Source organism: Chlorocebus sabaeus, chromosome 11, assembly GCF_047675955.1.
Source record: "Chlorocebus sabaeus isolate Y175 chromosome 11, mChlSab1.0.hap1, whole genome shotgun sequence".
Lineage (NCBI taxonomy): Eukaryota > Metazoa > Chordata > Mammalia > Primates > Cercopithecidae > Chlorocebus > Chlorocebus sabaeus.
Genome location: NC_132914.1, coordinates 33,257,589 through 33,274,351, shown reverse-complemented (window position 1 = coordinate 33,274,351; position 16,763 = coordinate 33,257,589). Strand labels below are relative to the sequence as shown.

Here is a 16,763-nt window from a genome sequence, read left to right as displayed (position 1 = left end):
CCTCCCAAGGGCTGGGATTACAGGCATAAGTCACTATGCCCGGCCTCTGTTACTTTTAAATGTCAATTGTCACTCACAAAATGAAATGCTAGTTTGGTTAAAAAAAGAAAAAAAGTCTTATATACAGGTAGACATGACTGTTCTGCTAATGAAGAGAACCCCCCCCAGTGATACATTCCAATATCCATATACTGTGTAATATATAATGTGATTCTCTCACAATGGTCCCCACAGACTAGTTTCTTCCCAAACCTATATTTCACTATGTATTTGGTATTCATTTATTAAAATACGATATAAGATTTCTTGATTTACGTTTTCCACTAAAACTACCACAATGAATTTTAGGAAAAGGGGTTGATTATCATATAACTCCCAGTGACCCCAACAAGTTAAAACTATCTTGTAGAAGCCATGTGCTATTTCATGTCAAAACACAAGAAAAGATACTGCATTCTGCCAAATGCTTAGTCCAGAAAGTAGAAGACCATGATTGACTTCAGATTTTTTTTTTTTTTTTGCCTCAGTAAACAGTACAGAAAATGATCTGAGAATGAAATTATTTTGTAAAAGCCCAAAGGAGAAAAAGAGTAACAAGATATCACAGTCTAGCATCTACAGGCCAAGATAAAAAACCTGGGTGCAATGGATCCCATCAGCATGTAATTACATAGATTTATATTTTATATCCCTTCTGCAGTTAAAATATTTCCTCTTATTTTAAAATACATTTCTGTGGTCTGGAGACCAGCAGTCTCTCCCCTATATCTCTCTTCATTCTTGCTTGTTTCTTATCTTATTCCTTTCTGCCCTTTCTGTAAAGAAAGCAAGTTATCTTCTCATGACTATGTGATTAAGGGGTATATATAAGGATGAATTATACATAAAGATCCATGTAATAATTTATGTTAAAATATTTAAGTTAAACAATTTCGATAGAAAAACTTCATTTCTATGGAAAGACAGAATTGGAAATCAACAGTGTTTTTACATATATACATACATGTATAAATTCACAGAAAGGGTTTTTAAGTTGACCTAGTGGTCTTTATGTATCATAGTCATTTTCTAAAGCTGAGAATCTATAGTAGATAATAGTATGAAAATAACAAGTAGTTTGATTCTAATAAAATTGGTAAGAATGAGGAAGCAACACGATCCACTACATATGTCTATACAGTCCAAAGAACAGGAACTGGTTGGCCACAGTTCATATACTAATACATTCTTGGAGAATACAAAATTTAAGAATGAAAACATTAAGACATTCTTGCCTTTTAATTTTAGCTTATAAATATCATGTGCTTAATCTTAGACCCACTAACACAAATATCATATGATATAGGAAATCTTCATTAATCTACTTTGCATTATAGCAAAGATACCTGTAAAACCCAAGACACTTGTTCCCTAGAAGTTTACTTGCTCCAGTTGGTGCTTGGTACTCAGGATGTATCTAGTCCAGAAAGATCATCAGAAATGTATCACAGACAATATGCTCAGATTAAGAACTTAAGGCTTTGAATAGAACCAGAAAACAAAAGCAACAACCCTGTTTCCAAAAGCAGGGACAAGGAAAAGTAAAACAGAATTGCGAACTCAAAAGAATTTTTGATAAAAGTTTTTAGAAGGCATCAAAGAATCTTTAACGACCCTGCAGTACCACAAACTTTATCATTTTCTTTATACATTTATAACTAGAACAAGTGCTCTTAAAAAAAAAAAAATCCTAATGTGTATGTGTATATATATGGGGAAAGGGTACATTTAAAAGGTTAGTTTCTGTAAAAAGTTTAATAATTTTTTTAAAAATTGGGGTAAGTCACCTAGTGAAGTACACAAACCTGATGTCAAATTAAACTTCATGGAAAACAAAATGTGCTTTTTCTATCCATTTACTTTGTTAAAGTAAAACTGTTCTTGATAGTTATTTAAAATCCAAGGAATGATATCCCTTCCCATCTCCCTTCCTTATTCTCTGCAATTTGAATTACCGTATCACATCTAGAAAGTTAATATAATTCTCTATATTCTTGTGGCAAGAGGCCTTCATATTAAATTTTTGGTATAAAACCATACCCTGAAGAGTTTTATTGCTTGCATACATGATGACACTGTGATGCCATTATTACAAAAGTGGCTGGTGTTTTTTCTTATCGAGCCCCACTTAAAACCAAGATAAAAGTCTGCACTATATTTCATACTTAATATGCCAAATGGTAGGCTTTCAGCAAAAGCAAAATTTAAGCTTAAAATATTGAAATGTTTTGTAATGAACAGCAATTCTGTCAAGGAAGTACTTTGTAAAGTTTGGAGGAAGGGCACTTTAAAGAAAAGATGACTTGGAAAGCACCAAATGAGTGAAAATAAAGAATTAACACCCATAGGCAACGTTGGTTTTAATGGGAAAGCAACCAATGATATTTTTAGGTTCAGTTTGTCATAACTGCTCAAGTATCTTGGAAAGGAAAAGGCATTGATTATTCTTATCATCAATCATACTTTGAGGTCTCTTGGTTGAATTGTTTAATAAATGGCTAACAGAATTCCTTTACCTTTCATTGAGTAAAAACATGAGTGATTCTTTAATAAGAGAGAAGCAGGTAAGGTTGTTTCACTGCTTCTCTTTGTGTTTAGCTGAAGAATGTGGGGTGGAAAGTGAATACGGTGACCAGATAACTGGAAATTCTCTTCTAGTATTACTGCTTCTCATTTAAAAAATTAAAGATAATAACTGTTAAGAGCATGATAATAAACATTATGTTTACATGAGTATTCTTTCAATGATCTAAGTTAAGTAACATTGATATTTATTGAGCCAAAACTTAAGTGTGTTCACGTTACTTCTGTTTTGGTAGGGAAAGTGTAGTCTTCTTGCTTTTGAAAATAGTTTTCAAAAATAATCTGACTCATAAATCTTCCCATTGGCCCATACACTACCACTGTTCTAGCCACACTTTAAAAAGTCCTCTTCCCCTGCTAATCATTCTATATTTCCATTGCTTCTCTTTTCTTGAGATTAAGAAAACCAAAAAACCACTCTGAGTATATATCACACACATACCCCGTTGGCCATTAAAAAAGAGAAGCAATGTCAATTTTCTTCTAGTCTTTCCCTGATTTAATAGGGCCTAAGAAGCCACTTTTCTCTCTTTTTGGCTCCATGTATTTGGTTTAATGTTAATGATCATGGCTGACACTCCTTTTATGGAGGAAGGGAACCTAATTATGTCAGCAATAATTGGTTCACTTGCTCCTCTGGGGTGGAAAAAATAAGATATTTCATAAAGTAACAAGGCCTGAACAAATGTGTGGCAGTCTCAAATTCTATTCTACATCTAAGGTGTAATCCTTAAATCCTAAAGATAGTGGGGTCATTCTTGTAGATTTCTAGCAGACTGGTACATTAAAAAGTGAGAATGCTTGGGGTATGACAGTGTAAAAAAAGGTTTAATTTGAGAAAAGGATTAAGTTAAATAAGTAAACAGTGTGAGATTTTAATCACGAGTACAACAGAGTGAAGAGCAGCCTTCATGACAAGGAACCATGTGACCAGCTCCTGCCCCAAACATAGGTTATCACATGTGGATTTTGTTTCATTCGGACAAAGGAAAAGCCCCACACAGTTATCCTAAGTGCTCATTATATAGAGACCTCATTTAACCATGCTCAATCATCTTATGGAAAAGAAAAACATTACAATAAATGTGGTTTCCACATATCCTAGTTCTGTAAAAGGTCAGGTGTCTCATAAAGTTTGGGTTTTGGTGAAAATTTTTGTACATGCTGATGTTAACTACTGCAACAATTACAGGATTGTAAAAGGTAAAATAACCTGTACAACTTTGACTGTCCCAGTGACCAAAATGCACTTTAATCTTAGAATAATCAAGACTGAAGCATTAACTGAACCCTCATCTTATATTAATAGCACCTTCTAAGAGAGGCACTGTTTTAAATAGGCACAGAAACAAAAAATGGTACTTTAAAAGTATTGTTGGAATTCACAAATATATCCCATGCCACATAAATTACTGCTTATTATAAAAATATCAATACCCTCAAATGCCAATCAGCAAAACATAAATCACCAAAACATTTCTTCAGTTTAGAACATTGCTCAATTCCAAGATAAACCATGCTTTATATTTAAAAAATAAATTAGAGATGAATGTGAACCCAAAGCTAAAGAGAAAAGCATGTATAATATATATATATTCAATACTATATATACATAATTGCTATATACTTAAGATATTCTTAGGAGTATTTCTACAAAAACAAGTTATCTCTTCTTCATAAATCCAAAATCTGAACACAACAATTTGTCCTTTTGTTTTAAAAGAACAGACATCATTTATGCAGCTAAAGATTTATAAACTAAATTCAATAAGTTAATACAATAGCCTAAACTGTCCCTGTATTTTTCACCATGGATCTATTTTGGTAACATGGAGGTATATCTTTCAAACGGTTCCAGGTCCTACATGTGAAAGAGAAGACATGAAAGGATTTCTTAAATCAAAGTGCTCATTCTAACCTGACAGTGGCAGAATCAATTGATACCATTTCTTCAAGACAAAAAAGCACATATTCAAGGAATAGCTCAAAAAATGCTCCAGTTTTCACATTATTTCAAAACTTTATCGGTAGAATGACTCTGCACACTAATTTCACTAAGAGTACATAAACATAGGAAAACAGTCCTCAAAAGATGCATTTATGAGCCTATATTTTTCAACATAAAGTGCTAGCAGATGTGTAAGAAGAGCTGGGAATGTCTTGAGCTGTGAGTCTTGAGACCTCCACACCGTGGTTGGTCCTGAGGAGTTCAGCATTCTGATTTTTTCTTAGGTTCAGGATGATCATCCAAGGTAGCTGGATGCTCATTTGGACCATCTGGTGTCTCACCTGTGACAGCTAAAAGGATGACTTTCAGCCACTTTTGCTTCAGTTCCTCACTGTCTGCAGCAAAGCTGTGCACAGACTTAGACTGGGTCAGTTTGAAACTGTGGGGCAGGTCTGCACTCCTTGGCATTTCATCCACCACATAGCCCAGAAGGGGAATGGTGGCCTGGGCTCTGACGTCCTAAAACAAAAACATCAGACATTAAAAGCAGGAGATGTATTCGCTTGTTAAATGTGTCCCTTGCTCCTACTAAATCTCTCTTCCTACCACTGTTCCAAACAGACTTAAACAGTGAGTTCTCCATGGGCACAGAGGGCAATCCCATTGCGTAGTACAGAGCCTGTACGTGAGGCCACTGATAATGTTAGCTGAATGAAGGAGAGCTGACACCCAAATCAGCTAGGACTCAGAGACACTACACCCTCCTCTCTGTGAAAGAGCCCATTCAACTCTTCATTCAGTGAAAAGGGGAAGAAAACAATCACCATCATACTGTATTAAACCAGCAAACATTAATGATAATCTCATTACTAAAGGCAGTTTTATTTGGTGATTCATTCATTCCCTCATCAACTTATTTATGGACATAGAAAGCTTATAGGAAAAGCAATAAAGGAGAGTAAGCTATATAGTTTGTCATTTTCAGTCTATTTTCAAAATAAAATAATTTTACCAGCCCTTAATTTATAGACTAAAATACAACAGGTATATTTAAAATTTTTATATTTCAGAGTAAATGCATAACTCGTTTAAGTGTTGTACATTTGATTTTTCAAGCACAACACAATCATAGGACCTGGTGCTGCTCTCGTTAAAAGCTAAACCTGCAGGTCATTGTTCCCATAGATTTATCTCAGATCCATATATGTGGGGTTCTCAAAAAATTGTTACTGAATGATAATGCAAGATTGATTTTAAGTTCCCCTTCCTCTTAAACACCTTTTTCAGGTATCTAGCCATTGAGCAAGAAGAAAAAATAAAATAAAAAACAAAATTGGCTGGGTGCGGTGGCTCATGCCTTTATTCCCAGCACTTTGGGAGGCCCGGGGGGGGGGGGTGGTGGATCACCTGAGGTCAGGAGTTCAAGACCAGCCTGATCAACATAGTGAAACCCCATCTCTACTAAAAATATAAAAATTAGCCAGTTGCGGTGGTGGGTACATGTAATCCCAGCTACTTGGGAGGCTGAGGCAGGAGAATCACTTGAACCCGGGAGGTGGAGGTTGCAGTGAGCCGAGATGGCGCCATTGCACTCCAGCCTGGGTGATATGAGCAAAACGCTATCACAAAGAAAACAACACAACAACAACAACAAAAAACAAAATTAAAGAATCTTTTCTTAATGTTTTCCTATCATTAAAAAGGCTTGTTTCTCCCATCTTACTTCCCCTCCTCCTCATGCTCATTCCTAATTCAACTCATCTTTTCTCAAACCCATTGAATGAGACAAGAAAGGGGACAGACGATCCATAGACTGAAGAAAACATAGGCTATAAAATGAATCAATCAGCTTAAACAACAAACTTGAACTTTACTCATTATTTTTCAATTTTAATGAAACAGTGAAACTGCCTGAACTCTTGTTCTACAGATTTTGAGTCCACTGTCCACTTGCTTTCCCTTGCCCCCAAGGGCATCTATCCCTTCAGACAGATGTGGTTTAGATACCTGGGGGGCACCATACATGTACAGCACAAGAGGGTCTTGCTTGGGGATCACACACCAAGCTTTCTGCCAAGGTTTTGACTTCTCCATATACTGAAGAAAGCTGCACACCACACTGTTTCCAGATACTTCTGCTGATTCAATCTAGAAAAATATAATGGAAAGAAAGAGAGAATGAATACACAACAAACCAGATAGAGAAGTCATTCAACTAAAAGGAAATATTCACAAAGTACAATGTGTTTATATAAAATGTCTCCCTGGACTGTCCAAAAGATTCATTTGCAATTATCGTTTAAACATTTTAACATGGAAAATATTTAAGCCAATTTTAGCTCTTTATATAACTAGACCTTGTATTTAAAGAGTTAAATGTTTATTGATTGCTTACTATGTAGGCACTTTTCTTAGCTCAATACATGTCTTATTTCATTTAATCCTCACACCAACACTGAGAAGTTAGTATCTTCATTTTTTCTGAGGCTCAGAGTTTAAACAGCTTTCCCAAGATCACACATTGGCATGCTGGGATTTGATTGATTGGCATGATTGTACATTTTCTTATCTATTCATTTCTTATTTATTTATTGACGGAGTCTCACTCTGTTGCCCAGGGTGGAGTGCGGTGGCGTAATCTCAGCTCACCTCCCGGGTTCACGTCATTCTCCTGTCTCAGCCTCCCGAGTAGCTGGGACTACAGGCGCCCGACACCACACGTGGCTAATTTTTTGTATTTTTAATAGAGACGGGGTTTCACCGTGTTAGCCAGGATGGTCTCGATCTCCTGACCTCGTGATTTGCCCGCCTTGGCCTCCCAAAGTACTGGGATTACAGGCGTGAGCCACCGCACCCGGCCAAGGCTCTTTTATTTATAAATTACCCAGTCTTGGGTATGTCTTTATAGCAGTGTGAGTACAGGCTAATACATTAGAGTCATTTATTTTTTCTGTTTTGCCTCCTAATATAAAAATTGTTGGCTAAAAGGCCGGGTGCGGTGGCTCACACGTGTAATCCCAGCACTTTGGGAGGCAGAGGCAGGCAGATCACTTGAGGCAGGAATTCAAGACTAGCCTGGTCAACACAGCAAAACCCTGTCTCCACTAAAAAAAAAAAAAAAATAGCCAGGTGTGGTGGCACATGCCTGAAATCCCAGCTACTCAGGAGGCTGAGGCATAAGAATTGCTTGGACTAGGGAGGCAGAGGTTGCAGTGAACTGAGATCGCACCACTGCATTACAGCCTGGGCGACAGAGTGAGACTCTGTCTAAAAAAAAAAAAAAATGCTAAAAAAGGGAACAAAACCATTTAACTAAATGGTAGTTTTTATTATATGCCTTATGGAAACTAACTGTTTGCTTCTATTTTCTATCTCTGAAACTCTTCAGGTAGTCCTACTCAGTGTTATCCATGCTGGTCTCCAGGTTAGCAAAATGGTTTTGTTACCAGTTTCTGGTAAGCACACAAAGTAGGAGTAAGTGTTAAACTTTTATAACAATTGGAATTTGTGATGATACCCAAGTACACTATGGTGTATTTTACAAAAATATTGATCTGTGATAGTTCGGGGAAAAAAACTGATGCTACATCATAGACTATTTATTTATTTATTTATTTATTTATTTATTTATTGAGATGGAGTTTCACTCTTGTTGCCTAGGCTGGAGTGCAATGGTTCAATCTCGGCTCACTGCAACCTCCGCCTCCCAGGTTCAAGTGATCCTCCTGCCTCAGCCTCCCAAGTAGCTGGGATTACAGGCACATGCCACCACGCCCAGGTAATTTTTGATTTTTAGTAGAATGGGGTTTCACCACGTTGGTCAGGCTGATATTGAACTCCTGACCTCAGGTGATCCACCTGTCTCAGCCTTGGTGCTAGGATTACAGGCGTGAGCCACCACACCTGGCCACAGACAGTTTTTAAAGCAGCACTGGTTAGCAAAGGATAGCCCACAAGCCAAATCCAGCCCACTAGTTGTTTCTGTATGGCCCATGAGCCAGGGAAAGTTTTTTTACGCAACCACTTACAATTAATTTGATGATAGGGAACACTAACTTCGGATTCCAATTAAGTGAAAGGTTATCCTCCCCCAACTAATTCCATTCTTATTAGTAGATCCTTATTATTATTATTATTATTATTATTATTATTATTATTATTTGAGACAGAGTCTCGCCCTGTCACCCAGGCTAGAGTACAATGGTGCGATCTCGGCTCACTGCAACCTCCATCTCCCAGGTTCAAGCGATTCTCCTGCCTCGGCCTCCAGAGTAGCTGGGATTACACGTACACACCACTGCATGGACTAATTTTTGTATTTTCAGTAAAGACAGCATTTCACCATGTTGACCAGGCTGGTCTCCAACTCCTGACCTCGTGATCCACCTGCCTCAGCCTCCCAAAGTGCTGGGATTACAGGCATAAGCCACCGCATCCGGCCGATCCACATTATTAAAAAGCCTAAATAAATATATTCTAATTTTAATTTTGTAAAAAAAAATTGCAGAAATTTGTTCTCTTTCTTCTTACAAATATGTATGTAATATCCCTGGTTTGGCCTCTTGGTCTGCAAAGACTAAAATATTTTCTCTCTGACCCTTTAAAGAAAAGTGTGTTGATCACTGTTCTAGAGCATATAACATACTAGCTGGTACAGAATCAGTCTCAAATATGCATTTAAGTTAATGTGTGCATGTACATACTTATCTCCTATGTATGGACTTCATACTATATATTTATTTCATTGTATGAGTTGACCTAATAAGTAATTGATTAATTTTTGCCCAAGTATAAGGTTCTCTAAAAAACTAGCTAGGGATTTTTCAGAGATACAGCCTGAAGCTGACCCTAAACCAATTTCCCTGACTCATTATATTGTGCCAGTCTCATCAGTTGTTCCTATTAAGTCTTGAGGCTGTGTTCCTGATGTCCAATGAAGCATGCCTTTCCATCCTTACTGCCTGAGAAAGCCCCGGTTTGGTAGGCCATACAAGTAACATCTATACCCTAGAAGAATGACTTTAGTGTGTAAGCCTACGCTTAGCCTCAAATGGACCTTGAAGTATGTCATCCTTTTTCAATTAACAGAAGTGTCCTTTGTACACTTTTAAGTGTATAGGTATACTTGTACGCATGCACAATGTAAATGCTCAATAAATACTGATTCCTTAGAGATTCTTTTTTTTTTTTTTTTTTTTTTGAGAAGGAGTCTCACTCTGTCGCCAGGCTGGAGTGCAGTGGTGCGATCTTGGCTCACTGCAACCTCTGCCTCCTGGATTCAAGCGATTCTCCTGCCTCAGCTTCCCAGGTAGCTGGGACTACAGGTGTGTGCCACCACACCCAGTTAATTTTTGTATTTTTAGCAGAGTCGGGTTTTCACCATTGGGCCAGGATGGTCTCGATCTCTTGACCTCGTGATCTACCCGCCTCGGCTTCCCAAAGTGCTGGGATTACAAGCTTGAGCCACCATGCCCAGCCTCTTTAGAAATTCTTAAATCAAGTAGGTCTATGATTTTAGATACATAGCATTTTGATCCTGAGCCTATTCTTCTATAGACTTTCCAGGCTACCTTGAACTTACTGACACAAAGGCCTTATTATATAACCTATCCCTTATATTGTTAATATTTCTAGATGTAAAACTCATTTCAGATAAGCTGCATTATAGTTCTCAGGCATGGGGGGGTCTGAATTTTTTCTAGAACATGAGTCAAATTAACTTGGGAAACATTTCAGTAATATTTCAATGCAGTTATCAGATTACCATCACTGGCAATTAAATGACTATAATAAACTAGATTTTTTACTATAATAAGTTGGAAGAGTCTGTCAGGTAATAGCACTTTTATCTAAAGTGGTTTGTAAAGCCAATATGATGAAATTGAGAGTAAAAGCTTTCCTTTATAGAAAATATACTACAATAATTTGGGTATTAGAAGAGATGCCAATTAATACTGAAATATTTGGCTATAGCTACTGCCACGAAATCAATGTATTTCATTCTTAAATGCATGTTGATTTAAATAGTGGCTCCTCTTTTCTATGCATCCAAGCAGAATCCCAAAAGTCAGCAAAATAGAACAAAATCATAAATCTTGCTCATTACACAAACTGTTAAACACTCAAAGAAATAACAAAAAGATGCTATTTGTATTCCTCATAGGTAAGAGGATTCTGTTTCTTCTATAAAAAACTAGGCTGGGTGTGTTGGTTCATGCCTGTAATTCTAGCACTTTGGGAGGCCAAGGTGGGCAGAAACCCTGAGGTCAGGAGTTTGAGACTAGCTGGCCAACATAGGGAAACCCCATCTCTACTAAAAATACAAAAATTAGCCCGGCATGGTGGTGTGGGCCTGTAATTCCAGCTACTTGAGAGGCTGAGGTTGCAGTGAGCTGAGATCGCACCACTGCACTCCAGCCTGGGCGATAGAGCGAGAGTCCGTAGCAAAAAAAAAAAAAAAAAAAAAAATCTAAAAGATATCCAATATTTAATATTTCTTACCTCTAAAATTCCTTTTCTTTTCTTTTCTTCACTGTCTGTGAATCCACTTATGATTTGATAACAGTCTTTACAAACTTTGCTCAATTTACCACCATCATATTCAAGTTGAGCTTTGTAGTCGGAGCATTTCCAACAAACCACCTTAAATTTAAAAGAAAAATGAACAGTAATCATATTTAAAGGATACGATTTAAGCAGTAATCAGTTATAGGCAATAATAAATGAGAAAATGTTAAGCATAGAAGGCAGATTTTTGTTAGAAAAAGAACATCCCTATAAACACTAGAAGTACGTATCTTGGTGTTTCAACCCTGTTTGTGACGAGCTCTGCTCACTCATCCTTCTTTTCCTGGCCTCTAAAGGCAGAAGTCACTCAAAGGCTTAGTCTAGATCTTGACTCTTCATACTTCTGGATGTTCATCAATATCCTTTCCAAACTGCTCACGACCTTCCCTGATCTCTCTTACCCCACCTCACACCCTCCTCCCAACCCAGTCCCCTCTCACAGTCCTCTCTATTGCAGGAAATGGGGCAGTCATACAACTGGTCCTGTGTCAGACACACAGGAGTCATCCCCAAAATCTCTTTCGATCTTACTCAAGGATTTTCCATTTTACAAAGTCCCGCTGATTTTACTTCCTAAATATTTCTTCGATCTATTTTTCCACAACTTCCTTATAAGAACCCAAGTCCATGGCTACTTTTCTACTTGTGACTGGTCCTTGTAGCATTCTTACTGGTTTACAGGCCTCCACTCTTATGCCTCCTCCAAGCTATAATATCTTCCAAACAGTGGAAAATGCTAATCTGGCTGGGTGTGGTGGCTCACACCTGTAATCTCAGCACTTTGGGAAGCTGAGAAGGGCAGATCGCCTGAGTCCAGGAGTTCCAGACCAGCCTAGGTGGAGACAGTGCTAGTGCACTCCAGCCTGGGTGACAAAGCAAGACCCTGTCTCAAAAAAAAAAAAAAAAAAAAAAAAAGCTACTCTGATTTATTCCTCCTCTATTTAAAATCCTTCAGTCTTTCCTTTGCTCTTGGCTAAAGAACCAACCCTTAATCAGGGCCTACAAAGTCCTGCATAATTTGCCCTCTTTCTGGACTCTTGTGTCTTCAGTGCCACTGGTTTCTTACAGTTCCCAAAGGCCATGCTCACTGCCTCTCTCCTCTCTGCTTCACTAAGTTAACTTGTGCTCACCCTTCAGATGTTGGCTCAAATTCCAGTTCCTCAAGGAGGACTCCTCCAAATCCCAGACAGTGCTCCCTGCATTTTCTTTCATAGCACTGATTATAGTTTTTAATTATATTCTTGCATTATTATTTGATTGTTTTATCTCCCTTACAGGGCTGTAAGCTCCAGGATAGACTGTCTTTGAGTATTCTGCTCACCAGATACACAATAAACATTTCCAGAATATCAATGAATGAATATGATGCCAATGTGCATGATTTCTTAGTGATAATCTTTTACTATTATAGAATAATTGTTTAAAATCTTCTAGTTTAACAAATTATCTTCTTGCTTATAGAAGTATATTTTCCCCTCAATTTATAGTAGACAAATTGTATTAAAGAAAATATATTAGTCAAATTTTTGGTGTAGGTTTACAGCATTTAAAATTCATGATAAAAATGGTCTACTGTTTGCTCATAATTACAATGAAATTACTCTGAGATTTAGAATTAGACATACCTGTATCTGCAAACACATACCATCCCTTTTGTTTGTTTTCAAACCATAGCACAGTATTTTGACAATGCACATGCAAACACATTTTTTGTTTGCTTACTGAAGGCAAGTAGGCCAAAACCAAAAATAATTTCAGGCAAACTCAATGATAGATTTTTAAAAGTCTTACCCTGATTAAAAAAAAAAAAAAAAAAAAAAAGCTATTTGGGCCAGGCATGGTGGCTCATGCTTGTAATCCCAGCACTTTGGGAGGCCAAGGCAGGCAGATCACGACGTCAGGAGTTCGAGACTAGCCTGGCTAGCATGGTGAAACTCCGTCTCTACTAAAAATACAAAAAATTAGCCAGGCATGGTGAAGCCTGCCTGTAGTTACTCGGGAGGCTGAGGTAGGAGAACTGTTTGAACCCAGCAGGCAGAGGCTGCAGTGAGCTGAGATTGCGCCACTGCACTCCAGCCTGGGTGACAGAGCAAGAGTCCGTCTCAAAAAAAAAGCTGTTTGCTCTCAATTTAATTTTGATCACAAAAGTACTGTAGTGAGTCAAAAATAAGTCTGAGGAAAATAGGAAGAATAACTAAAACAACTATCAATAAGAACTGTTGCACTTAAGCCCACAATATATTTGCTCATAACACTGTAAACACCTACTGTTCTCTGTCTTCCATTCCTTTTAGGAGAAGGGCTATGATCTTTAACTTGGTTTACAAGGCCCTCCAAAAATTGCCACTGCGTCTCTCCAGCTTCATTCCATAGTTTGTTCCTCACTTTTTCCATATGAAAGTCAGCTCAATGGCTGACCAAATCATGATCAAATTATGTTAACATGTAGCATCATTGCATTTAAATATTAGCAATATAGTTATTAACTTACAATCAGAAATATATTTTTGGATAAGGAACCTGAAATTCCATAAACAAGAGGGGAATTTATAAAGTGTCAAAGAAACACAAAAACCAGAAAAATTATAAGTTTTTATAGAAGTTTATATAACTTTTCATTTTTTATTTTTTTGAGATGGGGTCAAGACCTGGGGTCTGTCACCCAGGCTGAAGAGCAGTGGTGTGTCTTGGCTCACTGCAGCCTTGACCTCAAGAGCTCAAACAATTCTCCCACCTCAGCCTCCTGAGTAGCTGGGACTACAGGTGTGTGCCACCACACCAGGCTAATTTTTTTTTTTTTTTTTTTGAGATGTAGTCTTACTCTGTCGCCAGGCTGGAGTGCAGTGGTGTGATCTTGGGTCACTGCAATCTCCACCTCCTGGGTTCAAGCCATTCTCCTGCCTCATCCCCCTGAGTAGCTGGGATTACAGGCACACGCCACCACACCCAGTTAATTTTTGTATTTTTAGTAGAGATGGAGTTTCACCATGTTGGGCAGGATGGTCTTGATCTCCTGACTTTGTGATCCACCTGCCTCAACCTCCCTCCCAAAGTGCTGGGATTATAGGTATGAGCTACCATGACCAGCTGAAGTTTATATAACTTTAGGATATAAAAAGACTATGTAAACAGTCATAGAGAAATACATAACCACGATTAAATATGTTTTTGACTCTTGCTGCTGTCAGTATGACAGACTAGATAGATACTCTGAGAAGAGTTTTACTATAATACAACTGGATCCTGGACAAAATTCAGCAAATAATTGTAATGTTTTACTTCTTTACATTAAAGTAAGAGAACTTTCCAAGGCCCCCAAACCCAATGAACAAGCAAAACAACACACATACAATAAGCTGAAATTGTAATGGTGAAGGAATGGAGCAAACAAAGCTCGGGTTGGACAGTCCTGGGATTAGGAGACAGTCCATGGGGCCTGGAGGACAAGGGTCTGAGACTTGGTCATTACGCCAAAACTTATGAAAGGAAGATGATGAAGTATCAACCAAATACAAGCTCACAATGAGAAGAGACTAATTACAGCAGAAAGCAAGTCTCCAGGAGCTAGAATTTAGTAGAAACAACAGATTTGGAACCCTTGAAATGTCTTTGGCTACTGGCATTGTTAGACACAAATTTGAAAATTACATAAGAAATGTTTGAAAACATAAAGTGGCAAACAACAAAAACTATCAGAAATGGTCAGGCAGATTTGGAAGGAAAAAACTTTTAGAAATAATTAAAATTAAAAATGAACAAAACAGCATATTTGCTACAACTGGAGAGTAAATGAACAAAACAGGAGATAGAGATGAATAAAATGCTATAGAGAGAGACACAGAGATAGAAAACAGGAGAGACATAGAAGATGGAATGAGGTAATGTTATATATATCTGAACTGAATTCCACAGGAAGAAAGTAAGAAAAAAGAAAAACAAATAACAGAAATAACATAACTTTTCTAAGAGTCCATTTCTGATTTATATAATGGAGAAAATACAACCTTCCTCACAGGGGAATTGAGAAACCATAAGCAACAGTATACACAACACACTTCAAACAATGCCTGGCACTGGTACATCATAAATGGTAACTGCTATTGTTTTTATTTCTGCTCCTCTCCCCTTCATTTCAACTTGCTTCATTTTTCTATTTCTTATGTCAATAGCACACTGCCATTTAGCCAGTCACCCAAATCTTAACATTAAAGTCATTCCTGACTACTCACTCCCTGTCTTTCTCAGCTCTTTCTTCATTGAACCAATTCCCTTTAAAGTGTGATCAAATCTAAGCATCTTACCATGGCATCTCTGGCTGTCAATGACCTGATTCTTACCTACACCATTCCAGCCACAGTTTTCTGCCAGTCTTGCAGTGCTTACTCCAATATCAAGCAGCTTGTGTCCTCCAATACATAACATGTGTATCTTCAGGGTGAAGCATGGTTCTTTAGATTATCAGGAAACACCATCGTTTAGGCTGCCATGCCACCAAGGGAAACATTTGGGATCACAGCAATAGGTCTGGGTGCCTAGCCTTATCTCAAACACCAGTAGAATTCACTCCATGTCATGCCCCACTTTCCTGTTTATCTCATATCCCAGGAAAACGCCCAGCTCTCTGGTTATTTTCTCAGCCTCATCCCCAAACATATTGCCCTGTACATAATTTTTTTTTGAGACAGAATCTCGCTCTGTACCCCAGGCTGGAGTGCGATGGCGCAATCTTGGCTCATCGCAACCTCCGCCTCCCGGGTTCAAGCGATTCTCCTGCCTCAGCCTCCCGAGTAGCTGGAATTACAGGCATGCACCACCACGCCCAGCTAATTTTGTATTTTTAGTAGAGATGGGATTTCTCCACGTTGGTCAGGCTGGTCTCGAACTCCCAACCTCAGGAGATCCGCCCGTCTCAGCCTCCCAAAGTGCTGGGATTATAAGGGTGAGCCACCGCGCCCGACCTCTGTACATAATTTAATCTAGTTCAGTCCCCATCTCCCACTTTCCCCTCCATTGGGCCCTCTGGACCTTTCACTCTAGAATCAAACTCTTCCATATCCTCAGGCTCTTTTCTCTAGTGGAGGCTTTTTTTTTGAGACGGAGTCTCGCTCTGTCGCCCAGGCTGGAGTGCAGTGGCCGGATCTCAGCTCACTGCAAGCTCCGCCTCCCGGGTTCACGCCATTCTCCTGCCTCAGCCTCCCGAGTAGCTGGGACTACAGGCGCCCGACACCTCGTCCGGCTAGTTTTTTTTGTATTTTTTAGTAGAGACAGGGTTTCACTGGGTTAGCCAGGATGTCCTCGATCTCCTGACCTCGTGATCCGCCCGTCTCGGCCTCCCAAAGTGCTGGGATTACAGGCTTGAGTCAACGCGCCCGGCCCTTTTTTTTTTTTTTTTTCACTTCACCTTCTGTCACCTCTGAGACCTCAGGGCTGAGAACTGAGGCGTGTATTCCCTGACTCTTCTTGCCTTCAAAAACCCCTGGCAGCTCTGAGGCCCATCATCGTCTGGCTCTACCCATCTCTCCTACTGAGTTAGCATCTCCTCATCATCTGCCCCACACCCACTCACTCAGGAATTTCTCACTAACAGATCATAGTTCTCTGCTCTACCACAATGTCTGTGGACTTC

At 38.6% G+C, this 16,763-nt stretch overlaps 1 protein-coding gene across 6 annotated transcripts in view; it reads right to left on the bottom strand.

Annotated features, from left to right (window-relative positions):
* Positions 1–462: 462 nt before the first annotated feature.
* The window catches only part of FGD4 (FYVE, RhoGEF and PH domain containing 4), a 257,216-nt gene continuing 240,915 nt past the window's right edge, over positions 463–16,763 (bottom strand). For all 6 annotated transcript variants that reach the window (XM_037990137.2, XM_037990138.2, XM_037990140.2 and 3 more), the window contains 3 exons: positions 11,072–11,212; positions 6,578–6,718; positions 463–5,089 (listed from right to left, as the gene is read on the bottom strand). In XM_037990137.2, coding sequence (XP_037846065.2) covers positions 4,832–5,089; positions 6,578–6,718; positions 11,072–11,212 — 540 coding nt within the window. In that variant the 3' untranslated portion in view covers positions 463–4,831. The remainder of the gene's footprint in view (positions 5,090–6,577; positions 6,719–11,071; positions 11,213–16,763) is intronic.